At 34.4% G+C, this 13,483-nt stretch overlaps 1 protein-coding gene across 1 annotated transcript in view; it reads right to left on the reverse strand.

The window, feature by feature from the left end:
* Positions 1–2,559: 2,559 nt before the first annotated feature.
* The window catches only part of ahrrb (aryl-hydrocarbon receptor repressor b), a 47,515-nt gene continuing 36,591 nt past the window's right edge, over positions 2,560–13,483 (reverse strand). The window contains exons 7-9 of the mRNA XM_056468190.1: positions 9,392–9,525; positions 6,112–6,296; positions 2,560–3,593 (exon numbers count right to left, since the gene is read on the reverse strand). Coding sequence (XP_056324165.1) covers positions 2,729–3,593; positions 6,112–6,296; positions 9,392–9,525 — 1,184 coding nt within the window. The 3' untranslated portion in view covers positions 2,560–2,728. The remainder of the gene's footprint in view (positions 3,594–6,111; positions 6,297–9,391; positions 9,526–13,483) is intronic.

The raw sequence follows: 13,483 nt of genomic DNA on the forward strand, positions 1-13,483 counted from the left end.
AAGATATTTTGAAGAATGTTGGTAACCGGTAGCCATCGACTCCAATAGTATTTGTTTTTCCTATATTATCCTACACGATTCTTCAAAATAGTTTTTGTTCAACAGAAGACGGAAATTCAAAGGTTTATAATCAGTTGAGAGCAAGTAAATGGCCTGTAACTTTACATTTTTGTGCGAACTAACCACCCTTTATGTATATTTTGGTTAACGATTTGCTTTTAAAATGCATTTCTTTAGAGCTACTATATAATTTGTTGTTGCTTTGACACCTGATCTGGTAATTCAGCACACAAAACAATGACATCACTACGGATGGGTTTTAAACACACGTCATGATTTTGCCAAGTACGATGCGATTCTGGATTAACATCTATGTTGATCCTGGAACATCATTTTTGTTTGAAAACGTACCCCATCTCTAAACCCAACCATAAATTATGTAAATTATTCCCAAATGTAAATTATTCCCAAAATAAGAGGGGAATAATAGTTGGATAATAATGTATATGTGCATAAACCGAACCGTAAGCCTAAACTTAACATAAACAGATCGGCTGATTGGAATGTTGTTCCAGGATCAACACAGATGTTAATGCAGGAACTTGTCCTACTTGGTGAAATCAGGTTGGGGGTTTTAAACATTATTCTGTTTGAGCTAAATAGACCCTTTTCACATTTCCGGATTCTCAGCACATTGGGTAAACTTAGAGAGGATTGAATGAGAAAGTACCACAAAAAAAAAAAAAAAAAAAAAAAAAAAAAAAAAAAAAAAAAAAAAAAAAATATATATATATGTAGTGGTTAGTGCGTCGACACATGCATTCTGGTGCTCACGGCGACCCGAGTTCGATTCCCGCCTCGCAGTCCTATGCCGTTCCTTCCCCTCTCTCTGCTCCCCACGCTTTCCTGTCAATACTCTCTACTGTCTTTTACAATAAAGGTTAAAACCCCTAAAAAAAATAAATAAATAAATATATATCGCATTCTAATTTGCTTAAATAACAAAAGAAAAACTCTGCAATAGTGTTTTCATCACTTTCAAAAAAAAGTTTAAACAAAAAAATGTGAAAATGATGTGAAACTGCAGCCAGAACAGAAAAGAACAATGTCAAATTTACTGTCTAAAATTTTACACCAAGCACAGGCGTGTATATATATCTGCAAAGATGATATAATACGAAGTATGGCTTTATAAATGTACATTATGTTTACAAAAATCAAAACATTACAATTTTTCCAGGATTTAAAAGAATAGTACACCTAAAAACAATAATGTACTCTTTATTTACTCACCCTCAAGAGGTTACAAACCTTTATGAGTTTATTTCTTATGTTAAACACAAAAGAAGATATTATAAGTCAATGGTTACAGCTTTTTAGAATTTTTCTAAATATCTTCTTTTGTGTTTAATATAACAAAGAAAGTCAAAAAGGTTTGAAAGAAGTAAAGGGTGAATAAATGATGGCAGAATTTAATGTTTTTGGTAAACTGTGCCTTTATACTGTAAATAACAAACTATTTTTAGCAGCTGCCTCATCCACAATAAATATTAAGCTTTTGCTACCTGCCAACATATTTTAAAGGGATAGTTCACCCTAAAATGAATATTTACACACTATTTACTCACCCTCCAAACCTTTTCAGTTTATTCCTGCTGAACACAAAAAATTTATATATTTTGAAGAAAGCTGAAAACCTGTACCATTTGACTTCCATAGTAAGAAAAACAAATACTATGGAAGTCAATACAGTAGCTACAGGTTTTCAGCATTCTTAAACTTTTCTTTTTTTGTGAATAATAGAAGAAAGTCAAAAAGGTTTAAAATAGGTAAATTCTGAGTAAATGATGACAGAATTGTATCAAGCTATTTTTAGCAGTTAAATCATCCATGATCAATATTAAGCTTTTGCGACCTGACAACATACTTTAAAGGGATAGTTCACCCTAAAATTAATATTCACACATCCTCCAAACCTTTTCAGTTATTTGTTTTCTGTTGAACACAAAAATATTTATATATTGAAGAAGATGAAAATCTGTAACCATTGACTTCTATAGTAGGAAAAACATATGAGTCAATGGTTACAAGTTTTCAGCATTCTTCAAAATATCTTCTTTTGTATTTAATAGAAGAAAGTCAAAAAGGTTTGAAAGTAAAGGGCGAGTAAATGATGGCAGAATTTGATGTTTTTTGTAAACTATGCCTTTTTACTGAAAATTTACAAACTATTTTTAGGATCTTCTGCGATCATTAAGCTTTTGCAACCTGATGACATATTTAAAAGTGTTTAGTTCACTCTAAAATGAATATGTTCACACTATTTACTCACCATGCAAACCTTTTTAGTTTATTTCTTCTGTTGAAGACCAATATATATATATATATATATATATATATATATATATATATATATATATATATATATATATATATATATATATATATATATATATATATATATATATATATTGAAGAAAGCTGAAAACCTGTAACCATTGACTTCCATAATAGAAAAAAACAAATACTATTGAAGTCAATGGTTACAGGTTCAGCATTTTTCAAAGTATCTTTTTTTGTGTTCAACAGAGGTTTAAACAAGTAAAGGATGAGTAAATGATGACAGGATTTTTATATTTATGTGAACTATCCCAGCGTCGTCATCACCGTCTTGTGAAAAGGGTCTATTAAAGCAAAAAAAAATCAACATGTCAATCATTCAATATGGTCATTGCATATGAACATATGGGTTTGGTTTGTGCAGAATGTTGCTCACAGTGCAGTTTGCAGGAATATTGTGTTGCACGTGTCCTTGACTAACATCAGGACACCAAACTGGAGTATCATCGGGTTCTTGTTTGATCACGTGCAGCCGGTTATGACTTCTAAACTCATAAGCCAGCCGCTGCATGTTGTTTTTATGCTCATTAGTGAACATATATCCATCTTGACTCCCGATCGGCACGTCCGAGTGATTCAGGTCTTTATACAGGACACACTTTCGGGGTCTGCTGACTCCTGCACACAGATACTTGTGGTGTCCATTGGTATAAGGATTGACGGTGGTTTTACCTTTTTGATAGAAGCTACAGTAGTCATAATACTCAGGCTCGGTTTTCACCTGCGCATATTCAGGGCGCCAGAGCATCCCGTATGCATTACACCCGTTTTCAGAGTCAGAGTCTTGTTCGGTTTTAATGGCGGCTTCGGGGAGTGCGTTAAAAGCTTCATTTTGCATCATATATCTTTTCTCATCATCCACTTCATACTTCTGCAGTTGTGTGTTGCAACCAGTTCGTAATTTAACAGAGTAGTTGTGTTTGTGGAAGCTTCCCGCTTGGTAGTTTTCATTGGAGTCTGTGCGCAAGGCAACAGGACAGCGGGCGTCCCATGATGCATCATCCGCCTGCAGTTTAGAGGACACTGAAGTGGAAACATGTGAGTTGAGAGGCTCGTCTTGAATTTTGCAGGAATCTCCTCTGTATTTTCTGCTGTATGCCCACGAAGCGTCATGAGGAAAAGTGCTCATCCAGTTGTAACGCAGCTCATCTTCACTGTCATATGACCCTCGGGGAGCTCGTTGCCTTTTCTCACTGAAGATGGCACAAGTTGGACTGGTTAAAAGATCATTTACACTCACAAATTATACTTCACATACTGTAAAGCATGCATTTTTTGCGCTCTATTATGGTTGGGTATTGTGTAAATAGCACAGTATATTGATATATTAATGAAGCTGTTTTTTATGCAGTAATGTTTAAAGGTTTGGGGTCGGTAAGCTTTTAAAAGTCTAATATTTATGTCTTTACTCACACAAAGGCTAAAATTGTAGCATTCTTGTCTGTTTGAAATGTTTAATATTATATTTAATATTTAATTTTATTAAGTAAAATGTAATTTAGTAATGTTTAGTAATTTTTTAAATATTTAAGTCTAATAATTAAGTCTATATTCTCACCAAGGCTGCATTTACATGAAAAAAATGGTAACATTGTGATTTTTTTTTTAATATTGTATTTTATTAATGAAGATGCTTTGTTATTTATTAATGTTTACATTTTTGGGATCGGTGAGCTTTTAAAATATACAGTATATGAAGAGGTCAGGTGCAAAAACCTCTAAGTGCCATCTGAAATTTCCATTGAAAATGAGATTTATCTCAGACTCCTATGCTTATGTTGAGTTATTTCATTTTAAAGACCTTTAAAAGTGTATTTTTTGCCATAAACTAGAAGTTACTGACCCTACAGACAGGAGCCTGACAGAAATGCTCATTTTTGAAGGATATTTCAAATGGCTTTCAGAAGTTTTTGCAGCTGAACTCTTCATATTTTTTTATATTTAAATCTAATATTTAAGTCTTCATTCTCACCAAGGCTGCATTTAAAGGAAAAAAAAGATAACTTTGTGATTTTTTACAATATTAAATACCTGTTTTTCAGTTTGAAATGTTTAATATTGTATTTTATTAATGAAGATGTTTTGTTATTTATTTATGTTTATATTTTTGGGATCGGTAAGCTTTTAAAATATAGATTTTTTTTTATAATTAAGTCTAATATTTTAAAGTCTTTATTCTCACCAAGGTTGCATTTAAATAATGAAATGGTAACATTGTGATTTTTTTACAATAATAAATACCTGTTTTTCTGTTGGAAACATTTAATATTTTATTTTTATCGATTATTATATTTTATTCCTGCAATGCACTCTAAATTTTTCATTTATGATTATTATTTCATCAGTCTAACATGAGCATTTGCTGCTTAGGAAAGATTTATTATTAAAATTGCTGCACTGTTTAAATGTTTTAGGATTGTATGATTAATAGAATAGCAATGAATTACAATGATTTGAAAGCTATTTTGTAACTGTAAATGCGTTTGCTATCATTTTTAATTAATATAATGCATCCTAGTAGGGCTGCACGATATTGGAAAAATCTGACATTGTGAGATTTTGTTTTACCGCGATATTTATTGCGATATGAATAAATTTTTCACCAGATTATTTGAAGAAAGATTTCATTCATTTAGATTGACTGGGAAGATCAAGTATTTTCCTATGCAGTGCATCTGCATAAAGTATAGTGATTTACAAGCAAAAATAAATAAATAACAGTGCTTTATGGTTTTCATGGGAGTCTAACAGTATTTATGTAAAGAAATTGAACAATCAAATGTTAAAAAAAACATGGTATTCATTAAATAAATAATAAACAAAAATAAATATATTTAATAATCTTTATCTTTTAATCTTTAATAAACAATAATAAACTGCAATGTGACTATTGCAGCTACACACATTGCGATGTTGATGCTCAAATGATATATTCAGCCCTACATCTTAGCTCAGTCCTACATCCTATGTTCAGCCGTTCATCCTACCTCAGTGAAAATTTCCTCCAAGTCATTTTTGTTGAAATAAAGTGTAAAAAAAATGATATGGATGGATGGATGGATAAAACAATAGAGAGAACGACAGATAGAATGACAGATAGAACGATAGATGGATGGATGGATGGATAGATAGAACAATAGACAAAGACAGATGGATCGATAGATAGACAGAATAACAGATCGACAGACAGACGGATTGATTGATTGATTGACTGATTGATTGATTGATTGATTGATTGATTGATTATTGACCCCAAAATGGCTGTATAAACTTTTACAAATATTTTATCCTGGTACTTTAAGTCAAAACCGAACCTTTACTATCTTAAATTGTGCACAGTGAACTTTAACTAAATATTACAAATAATTACAAGTTTAAAATTAAAATTAGTTCTGAACAATTTCATAAAACTAAAATCTTTCATTATTGTTATCTTTTATAAAATAAACATTTTTTAAATTGCATTTATCACAGAAGATTAAACTGCACTGGATTCAATTCCTTTCAATTTCACAATTTGTATTACTATAAAAAAAAATAATAATTTAAACTAAAGACATCTACGGTAGTCAACATCTGAAGTGGATCAAAACATTTCCTCTAAAACTACTGAACAACACCCATTCTTGTCTTATGGGACAATTTTGAAAAATGTTTTTGTTAATTTTCAATTCAAAAACACACATCTGACTAAGAGAGACAGATTTGTACCTGCAGCCAGAGCTTCTGTGTTTGCACTTGACCATCACACTCTTCATTCTGAGCTCTGTGATGGAGGGCAGCACTAGAGGAACAGCCACACAGAACAGAGCCAACTGAGGCGGCAGCAGCGCTCCAGAAAGCGTCCTCCTCCTCTGACCCTGCAGAAACTTCAGACTGCCCTGAAACTGCATGTTCTACAGCAAACCAAAGCAGAGCAGAGCGAGAGATGGACATTTAGAAAGGTCACAAGCTCACAATTAAACTGGGTTTAAGACCCTTTAAGACCATTGAAAATGAAATTTAAGACTTATAAAGGGCTAAAAACTAGGGATTTTTTTTTTCTAATGGCCTGGTATTATTATGAGGAATTGTGTAATTGTTTTGTTTTTTTCCCCCGATTAAGGAATTTAATTTGAGGAATTTGCTGTAAAAATGAGCCATTGTGAATTCTCTTTGCACTAAAAAAATATATATACAAATATAAAAAATATGGTTTTGTTTTGATTTATTGTTGGTCATTAGATGGATTGAGTAGCTTTACTTGGACAGCAAAATTAAAACCAGTTTGAAGTGATTTAAGACCTACAATACAATATTTCAGTGAATTTAAGACTTTTTTAAGGCCTAAAAGACCCAGCGGACATCTTGTTAAAAACTTACAAACATAAAATATACCATGAAACATCAAGAGTTAAATATTTTGAGTTATAATTTGAGTCTGTTTATTGCTTGATTCTGATTGGCTGATAAACATTCTGTGGAATAATTTCAAATAAATGCGCAGCTAAAGTAGTTGTCTGATCGTTACCATATTATAGTTTTATATTAATGTGCTGAATTAATTCAGTTATCATCACTTCAAAGCAACAGCCAAAAATGATTGGTGTATTAAAAAAAGGCTTTAGATCGGCTCGATAGGCCAGTGCTTAGTGTGCTGGCATATGGTGCGGCAGTGCTCCAGGCTTCCTAAGTTCGAATCTTGGCTCATGGAACTTTCCCAATCCTACACCCCCTCTCTCCCACTTCACTTCTTGTCAACTTAGGCCCAATCTCAATTCTACCCCTTAACCCTTCCCCCTTGTTTTGCACAATCCTGTGAAGGGCTAGGGGTGTCCCAATTCTCTTTAGCTTGAAGGCATAGGGCTAAGGGGAAGGGGTAGACACCCCTTCGAACGCAGATTTTTCAGAACCACACTCGAAACCAAGGGGTAAGAAAATTTCCCAGAATACACCAGCCACAACGGCAGTATAGCTGCACCCGGAAGTAAGGAGATCCACAAAGTAGTATTTTTTTGTCATTATTATGAATTTTTACAACAAACAAGAAAATGTTTTAATATATTCATAACCGCATTCGTGTTTTACCGTCATGCTTAAAAAAAAAAAATAAAAACCGCAAAATTTCGCAATCTATAATCCATAATAATAACTCCTGTACAGCAGTCCCACAGCATTCTGACACTCGATGACACTCGAATACACTGTCAGAACAGTCTAGAGGCCGGGAATGAGCTTTTTACAGTGTCTGCTATAATTTTAATGTTGTTTTGGTGTGTTTACATAGATGAATATGGCCACTGTGTAAATGCACAGTATAGTTACGATCTTATTGCCACATTAGATTATTATGTTAACATGATATATGCCTTCAGTGATTTCCTGAAGATAAATACCAAACACGCAGAAGCAGTCTGAGGACAAAAACCTGACAAACGTCTTAAAATAAAACATTAGAACAGTTTAAAGGGACAGTTCACCCAAAATTAAAAAATTACTCACTAGTAGGAAAAACAAATAAGTATGAGAGTCAGTGGTTACTGGTTTCCAGCATTATTCAAAATATCTTCTTTTGTCATCAACAGAAGAAAGAAACTGAAATAGGTTTGGAACAAGTGAAGAGGGAATAAATTATGACAGAATTTTCATTCATCCCTTTAAGGGTAAAGTCTTGATGGGATACAGCTGTGGATCCTCATATCAATATAACATCATTTTTGTGACACTGTACAACAATAATTATTTCTTTGACAGTACTGCGAGTTGAACTTTGCGTTTAGTTAATAAAATACAATTTAATGAGTAATTTAATAAATAATATGAATAATACTCTGTATAATTGCTGTTTCTACATGACTGTGATAGTTGTCTTAGGGTTTGGGGTAGGCGTTAATAAAATACAATTAATGGGTTGAATAAGACAGCACGGTGGCTCAGTGTTTAGCACTGTCGCCTCACAGCAAGAAGGTTGCTGATTCGAGTTTTAGCTGGACCAGTTGGCATTTCTGTGCATGTTGCATGTTCTCCCGTGTTGGCGTGGGTTTTCTCCGGGTGCTTTAGTTTGCCCCACAGTCCAAAGACATGCGCTATAGGCGAATTGAATGAACTAAATTGGCCGTAGTGTACGAGCGTGTGTGAATGCGAGTGTATGCTGATTCCCAGTACTGGGTTGCAGCTGGAAGGGCATCCGCTGCATAAAACATATGCTGGACTAGTTGGCGGCTCATTCCGCTGTGGCAACCTCTGATAAATCAGAGACTAAACCGAAAGGAAAACGATCGAATGGATAATGGGTAAAAGAATAAAAAATCTAAATAATTCTTGTTAACTTCCCTCCGCATCTGTAACCCTTCTAGCACTAACCCCCGTTAAGTGTGGTACTGTGAATAATAATATAAGCAGAATAATTGACTGCAGTCAATGTGAAATTGATGCACACCCAAAGGTGTCACAGAACATTTTTTAAATAATTTAACAGCCATAAATTATTCCTCATGTACAGTTAAATTATTAGCCCCCCTGTATATTTTCCCCAATTTCTGATTAACAGAAAGATTTTTTCAACACATTGCTAAACATAATATTTTTAATAACTGATTTCTTTTATCTTTGCCATGACAGAGCATAATATTTTACTAGATATTTTTCAAGATATTGGTATTCAGCTTAAAGTGACATTTAAAGACTTAACTAGGCTAATTAGGCAGGTTAGGGTAATTAGGCAAATTATTGTATAACCATGGTTTGTTCTGTAAACTATCGAAAATATATATATTGTGTATACATTAAGGGGGCTGATAATATTGATCTTAAAATGGATTTTAAAAAATGAAAACTGCTTTTATTCAAGCCGAAATAAAACAAATAAGACTTTCTCCAGAAGAAAAAATATTATAGGAAATAATGTGAAAAATTCCTTGCTCTGTTAAACATCATTTGGGAAATATTTGAAAAAGAAAAAGTCAGAGGAGGGCGAATAATTCTGACTTTAACTGTATATCTCATGACTGACCAGAAAGCCGGAGGTGCTGTCCAGCAGGCATCTCATTCGAGCGATGAAACATCTCGTAAGAAACGGAGTCAGTTCAGGAGAAACACCGTCAGGCTGTTCAGCGCTGTACAGATGAGCCGTCACAACATCCTCATCTACAAAAACACACAAACGCAAGACACATGACAGATGAATGCAGTGAAAAATATTCTAGTCTCCCTTTTCCGTGCAATTACTGTATAATGAAAGACAGCTGCAGCTTATAAGCTTCGAAATAGATGCAAAAGCACCGTAAAAGCATCGTAAAAATAGTTCATACAACTTTTCTGGAATATATTCTTGGCTTTAGAAAGTCATATGCACTGTATTATAGCTTTCAGCTATGTGACTGGAAGAAAACATTAACAAAACTGCAGTACACTGAAAAACAAAACTGAATTTGCTGCTTGTTCAAACTACTTATTTAAAATGAGTTGAAATAACATCATTCCTGAGGTTTTTTGGGGACAACTTAATTGTTTTATGTTCAATCCATTTAAATTTAAGTTAACTTAATCGATTTGTGTTGGGATGACATGAATGTGTGTAAATGAATGAATTAATTCTGTGGAACCTAGCATTTTATACAGTTTTTTTTTCAGGGAATGAATATTTAGATGAGCTCTCAAAAGGAGAGAAATAGAAGATATGGCAGTGTCAAGTGAAAGTTGTAAATATGTCTAAATATGCAGTATATTTCCCTCTACCCATTAGGACAGGGGTCACCAATCTCGGTCCAGGAGGGCCGGTGTCCCTGCAGGGTTTAGCTCCAACTTGACTCAACACAGCTGCCTGGGTGTTTCAAATATACCTAGTAAGACCTTGATTAGCTTGTTCAGGTGTGTTTGATTAGGGTTGGAGCTAAAATCTTCAGGACACCGGCCCTCCAGGAACAAGTTTGGTGACCCCTGCATTAGGACATAGTTGCTGTCACTGGATGTGCTTAAAGGATGTTTCTTTTTCATATTTCACACATGCACACTTCAATGAGCTAACAACATGCTGGTTAAAGGGTTTATATGGCAGACAAAATTGGGATAATGGACAAAAAAAATCTACCTGTGTTTATCACAGTAATGGGCAAACTTGATCCTGGAGGGCCGGTGTCTTTAAGATCACTGGAAACAGTTACAGGCAGGTGTGTTTGATTAGGATTGGAGCAAAATTATGCAAAACACCGGCCCTCCAGCATCAAGTTTGCCCATCCCTGGGCTATCAGTTTATCATCAATCCTTCAATAACCTTGCATGTAAACACACATACTGAAGCTCTACTTCTAGACGAGAGCTGTCCATCAAAATCTCACTAGCCAATCACAGTAGACCATTGTCTAGTTTTTTGCAGAATATATTCAGAACATATCTTAGATGTACATTATTACTAACATACAAGTATACAAGTATATTGAGAGAAAATGTTATTATATGCTATATATTATGCTAATTATATTCTTATTTCATAACGGTGTATTTGTGTAATTTTCTGAAATATTGTAATGAATCTTTTATTTAATGCTATGCCATCGTCATCTTGATGGCAAAAACTATTTAGAATAATCAAAATAGAATAAAAAACAGTCAAGCAAACAAACACGAGTTATATCACATCACACTTTTGACATTAAAGGTGCAGTAGGTGATCTGCCAAAATGCTAACCGGTTAGCATAATATCTTTGGACAGCAGGGGAGGGACTGTTTCTCAAAGCCATGACTACTGGAATCGCGAAAGAGCGCACTACGGCATGAGAGCAGAAAACTCACTAGTTCATGTCATTCGCCAGTTAGAAATTTAGTTAGTGTTTGGCCGACGGCGTGCAGGAATTACACTCATTACTAAGCCATACTTGCATGCTTTTTTAGAGCGAATATTCAGAGTAGCTGGTAAACAATATAGGGAGCGCGTCACAGGTTGATCAAAAATTAACCAATGTTAATATAAAAGCAATTTCAGCTCAGTAAAGTAGGCTAGGCAGAATAGCGCTATTTACTGATGTTTTGTTGTTAAGCTAAATAAAAATCTACATTATCGATAGTGTAAAAGAACTTATGAAATTGAAAATATGAAAAATCAATCTTTCAGGAGTATTTCAGTGGCTGAACAACACTTCTGTGGATATAACCCATTCACAACACAACCCACATCAGCTTTGCGTGACTAAAATACTTTTAAAAGATAACATTACCTGTCTTAAAGAAATACTTCAGCCATGGTGTCTTCCTTCCTTCAACGTGCAAAAGTAACTCCAATATTGATTCAGGATTTTAAAAAGTTTCAATTCAACATTTGATTTTACCGCGACTGTGACAGGCGTGTAAGCGGTAATGGCGGGTATGCGTGAACAGAGATGCGCAGAAGCCCAAATCTACATTTGTTGACAGACAGTTTGGGCTACTTATCAGAATTATGGGAATTGTCGGCCAGACAATATTTAATTGGACGAACATTTTTTAGTCCTATGCCTTATCCAGAATATAAAAATACATATAAACACATTTAGATCATTTAATTTAATCATTACTACTGGATTGTGAAGAGACTTTCAAAAAGCACAACAAAAAATGTTTCTGGAGACAATCACCTACTGCACCTTTAGCATTGAAGTAAAATTCTTAATCTTTTTTTATGGCAAAATTGTACAAAACAAGCTTATTTTCAGAATTATTCTTAATATTTTCTTACATTTGTATTGTATAGCATAGAACATATGTAATTTTTTTAGGCTATTTTAATGGCCAAAAAGCAAGTATAACACATTCAATAAAGATCAGCAAACTAACACAAGTTGTATTAAACAAGATTTTTGAAATTAAAAAAATGGTAAAAATTCAAAAATGGTTTCTATCAAACTAATATGTATAATGTTGATCTAGAAGTTCATTCGTTCATTCATTCATTTTCTTTTCCGCTTAGCCCCTTTAATAACTCTGGGTCACCACAGCGGAATGAACCGCCAACTTATCCAGCATATGTTTTACGCAGCGGATGCCCTTCCAGCCGCAACCCATGCCTGGGAACCCATACACACTCATTCACACACATACATACACTATGGACAATTTAGCTTACCCAATTGACCTGTATCACCTGTATCACCTGTCTTTGGACTGTGGGGGAAACCGGAGCACCTGGAGGAAACCCACTCGAACGCAGGGAGAACATGCAAACTCCACACAGAAATGCCAACTGACCCAGCCGAGGCTTGAACCAGCGACCTTCTTGCTGTGAGGCAACAGCACTACCTACTGCGCCACTGCGTCGCCTGATCTAGAAGTGAGTTCTTAATTTCTTAATAAAGGGTTAGTTCACCTAAAAATTCAAACCTTGTCATTATTTATCCATCCTTCACTTGTTTCAACTTGTTTCTTTCTTCTGCTAAACACAAAAGAAGATATTTTGAAGAATGCTGGAAACCGGTAAACATTGACTTCCATAGTATTTATTTTTCCTATGGACACATTTTTATTTTTCTCTTTGGTACAAAAATAGTCTTTTGTGTTCAAATGTTTGGAACCCCTTGAGGGTGATTCATTTGTGATTAAATGTTGATGAACTATCCCTTTAAGTAATAATTATTGGCACAAATATACAAAAACAAGCCACGCCCACTGTTTTCTCATGATATTCTTTTTCTCTAGGAACTGAATCACAATACGAAAAAAAACAGGGTCTCAGCTTCCAGTTCATGCAGACTTTAAAGCAGTTCTTAGTGAAATGGAATATGAAATGGAGAAAACAGTGGGCGTGGCTTGTTTTTTCTACTGCAAGCTGACTGGATGAAGTAAAGTAGGCGTTTCATTCAGAAAGATAGGGAAAGGGGTTTGGGGAGAGTTATTACAACCTAACAGACTCCTCCTGCTCACCATTTCTGTTTGTTGTCAAAACAGACAGCTGGAGGGGCGTGGTTAGGTATGTTAGCCACGCCCAATATCTCAGACAGACTTAATCTGAGGAATGAACTGAAAACACACAGGAAGTGCATTTTCAGATTTCAATTTTAGATTACATGAGCAAACTTTTTTTCTGCACAGATGAATCGCAAGACTAGCAATGGGAGCTAACAAAACCAATATGGT

The sequence above is a fragment of the Danio aesculapii genome, chromosome 2 (assembly GCF_903798145.1).
Source record: "Danio aesculapii chromosome 2, fDanAes4.1, whole genome shotgun sequence".
In the NCBI taxonomy this organism is placed as follows: domain Eukaryota; kingdom Metazoa; phylum Chordata; class Actinopteri; order Cypriniformes; family Danionidae; genus Danio; species Danio aesculapii.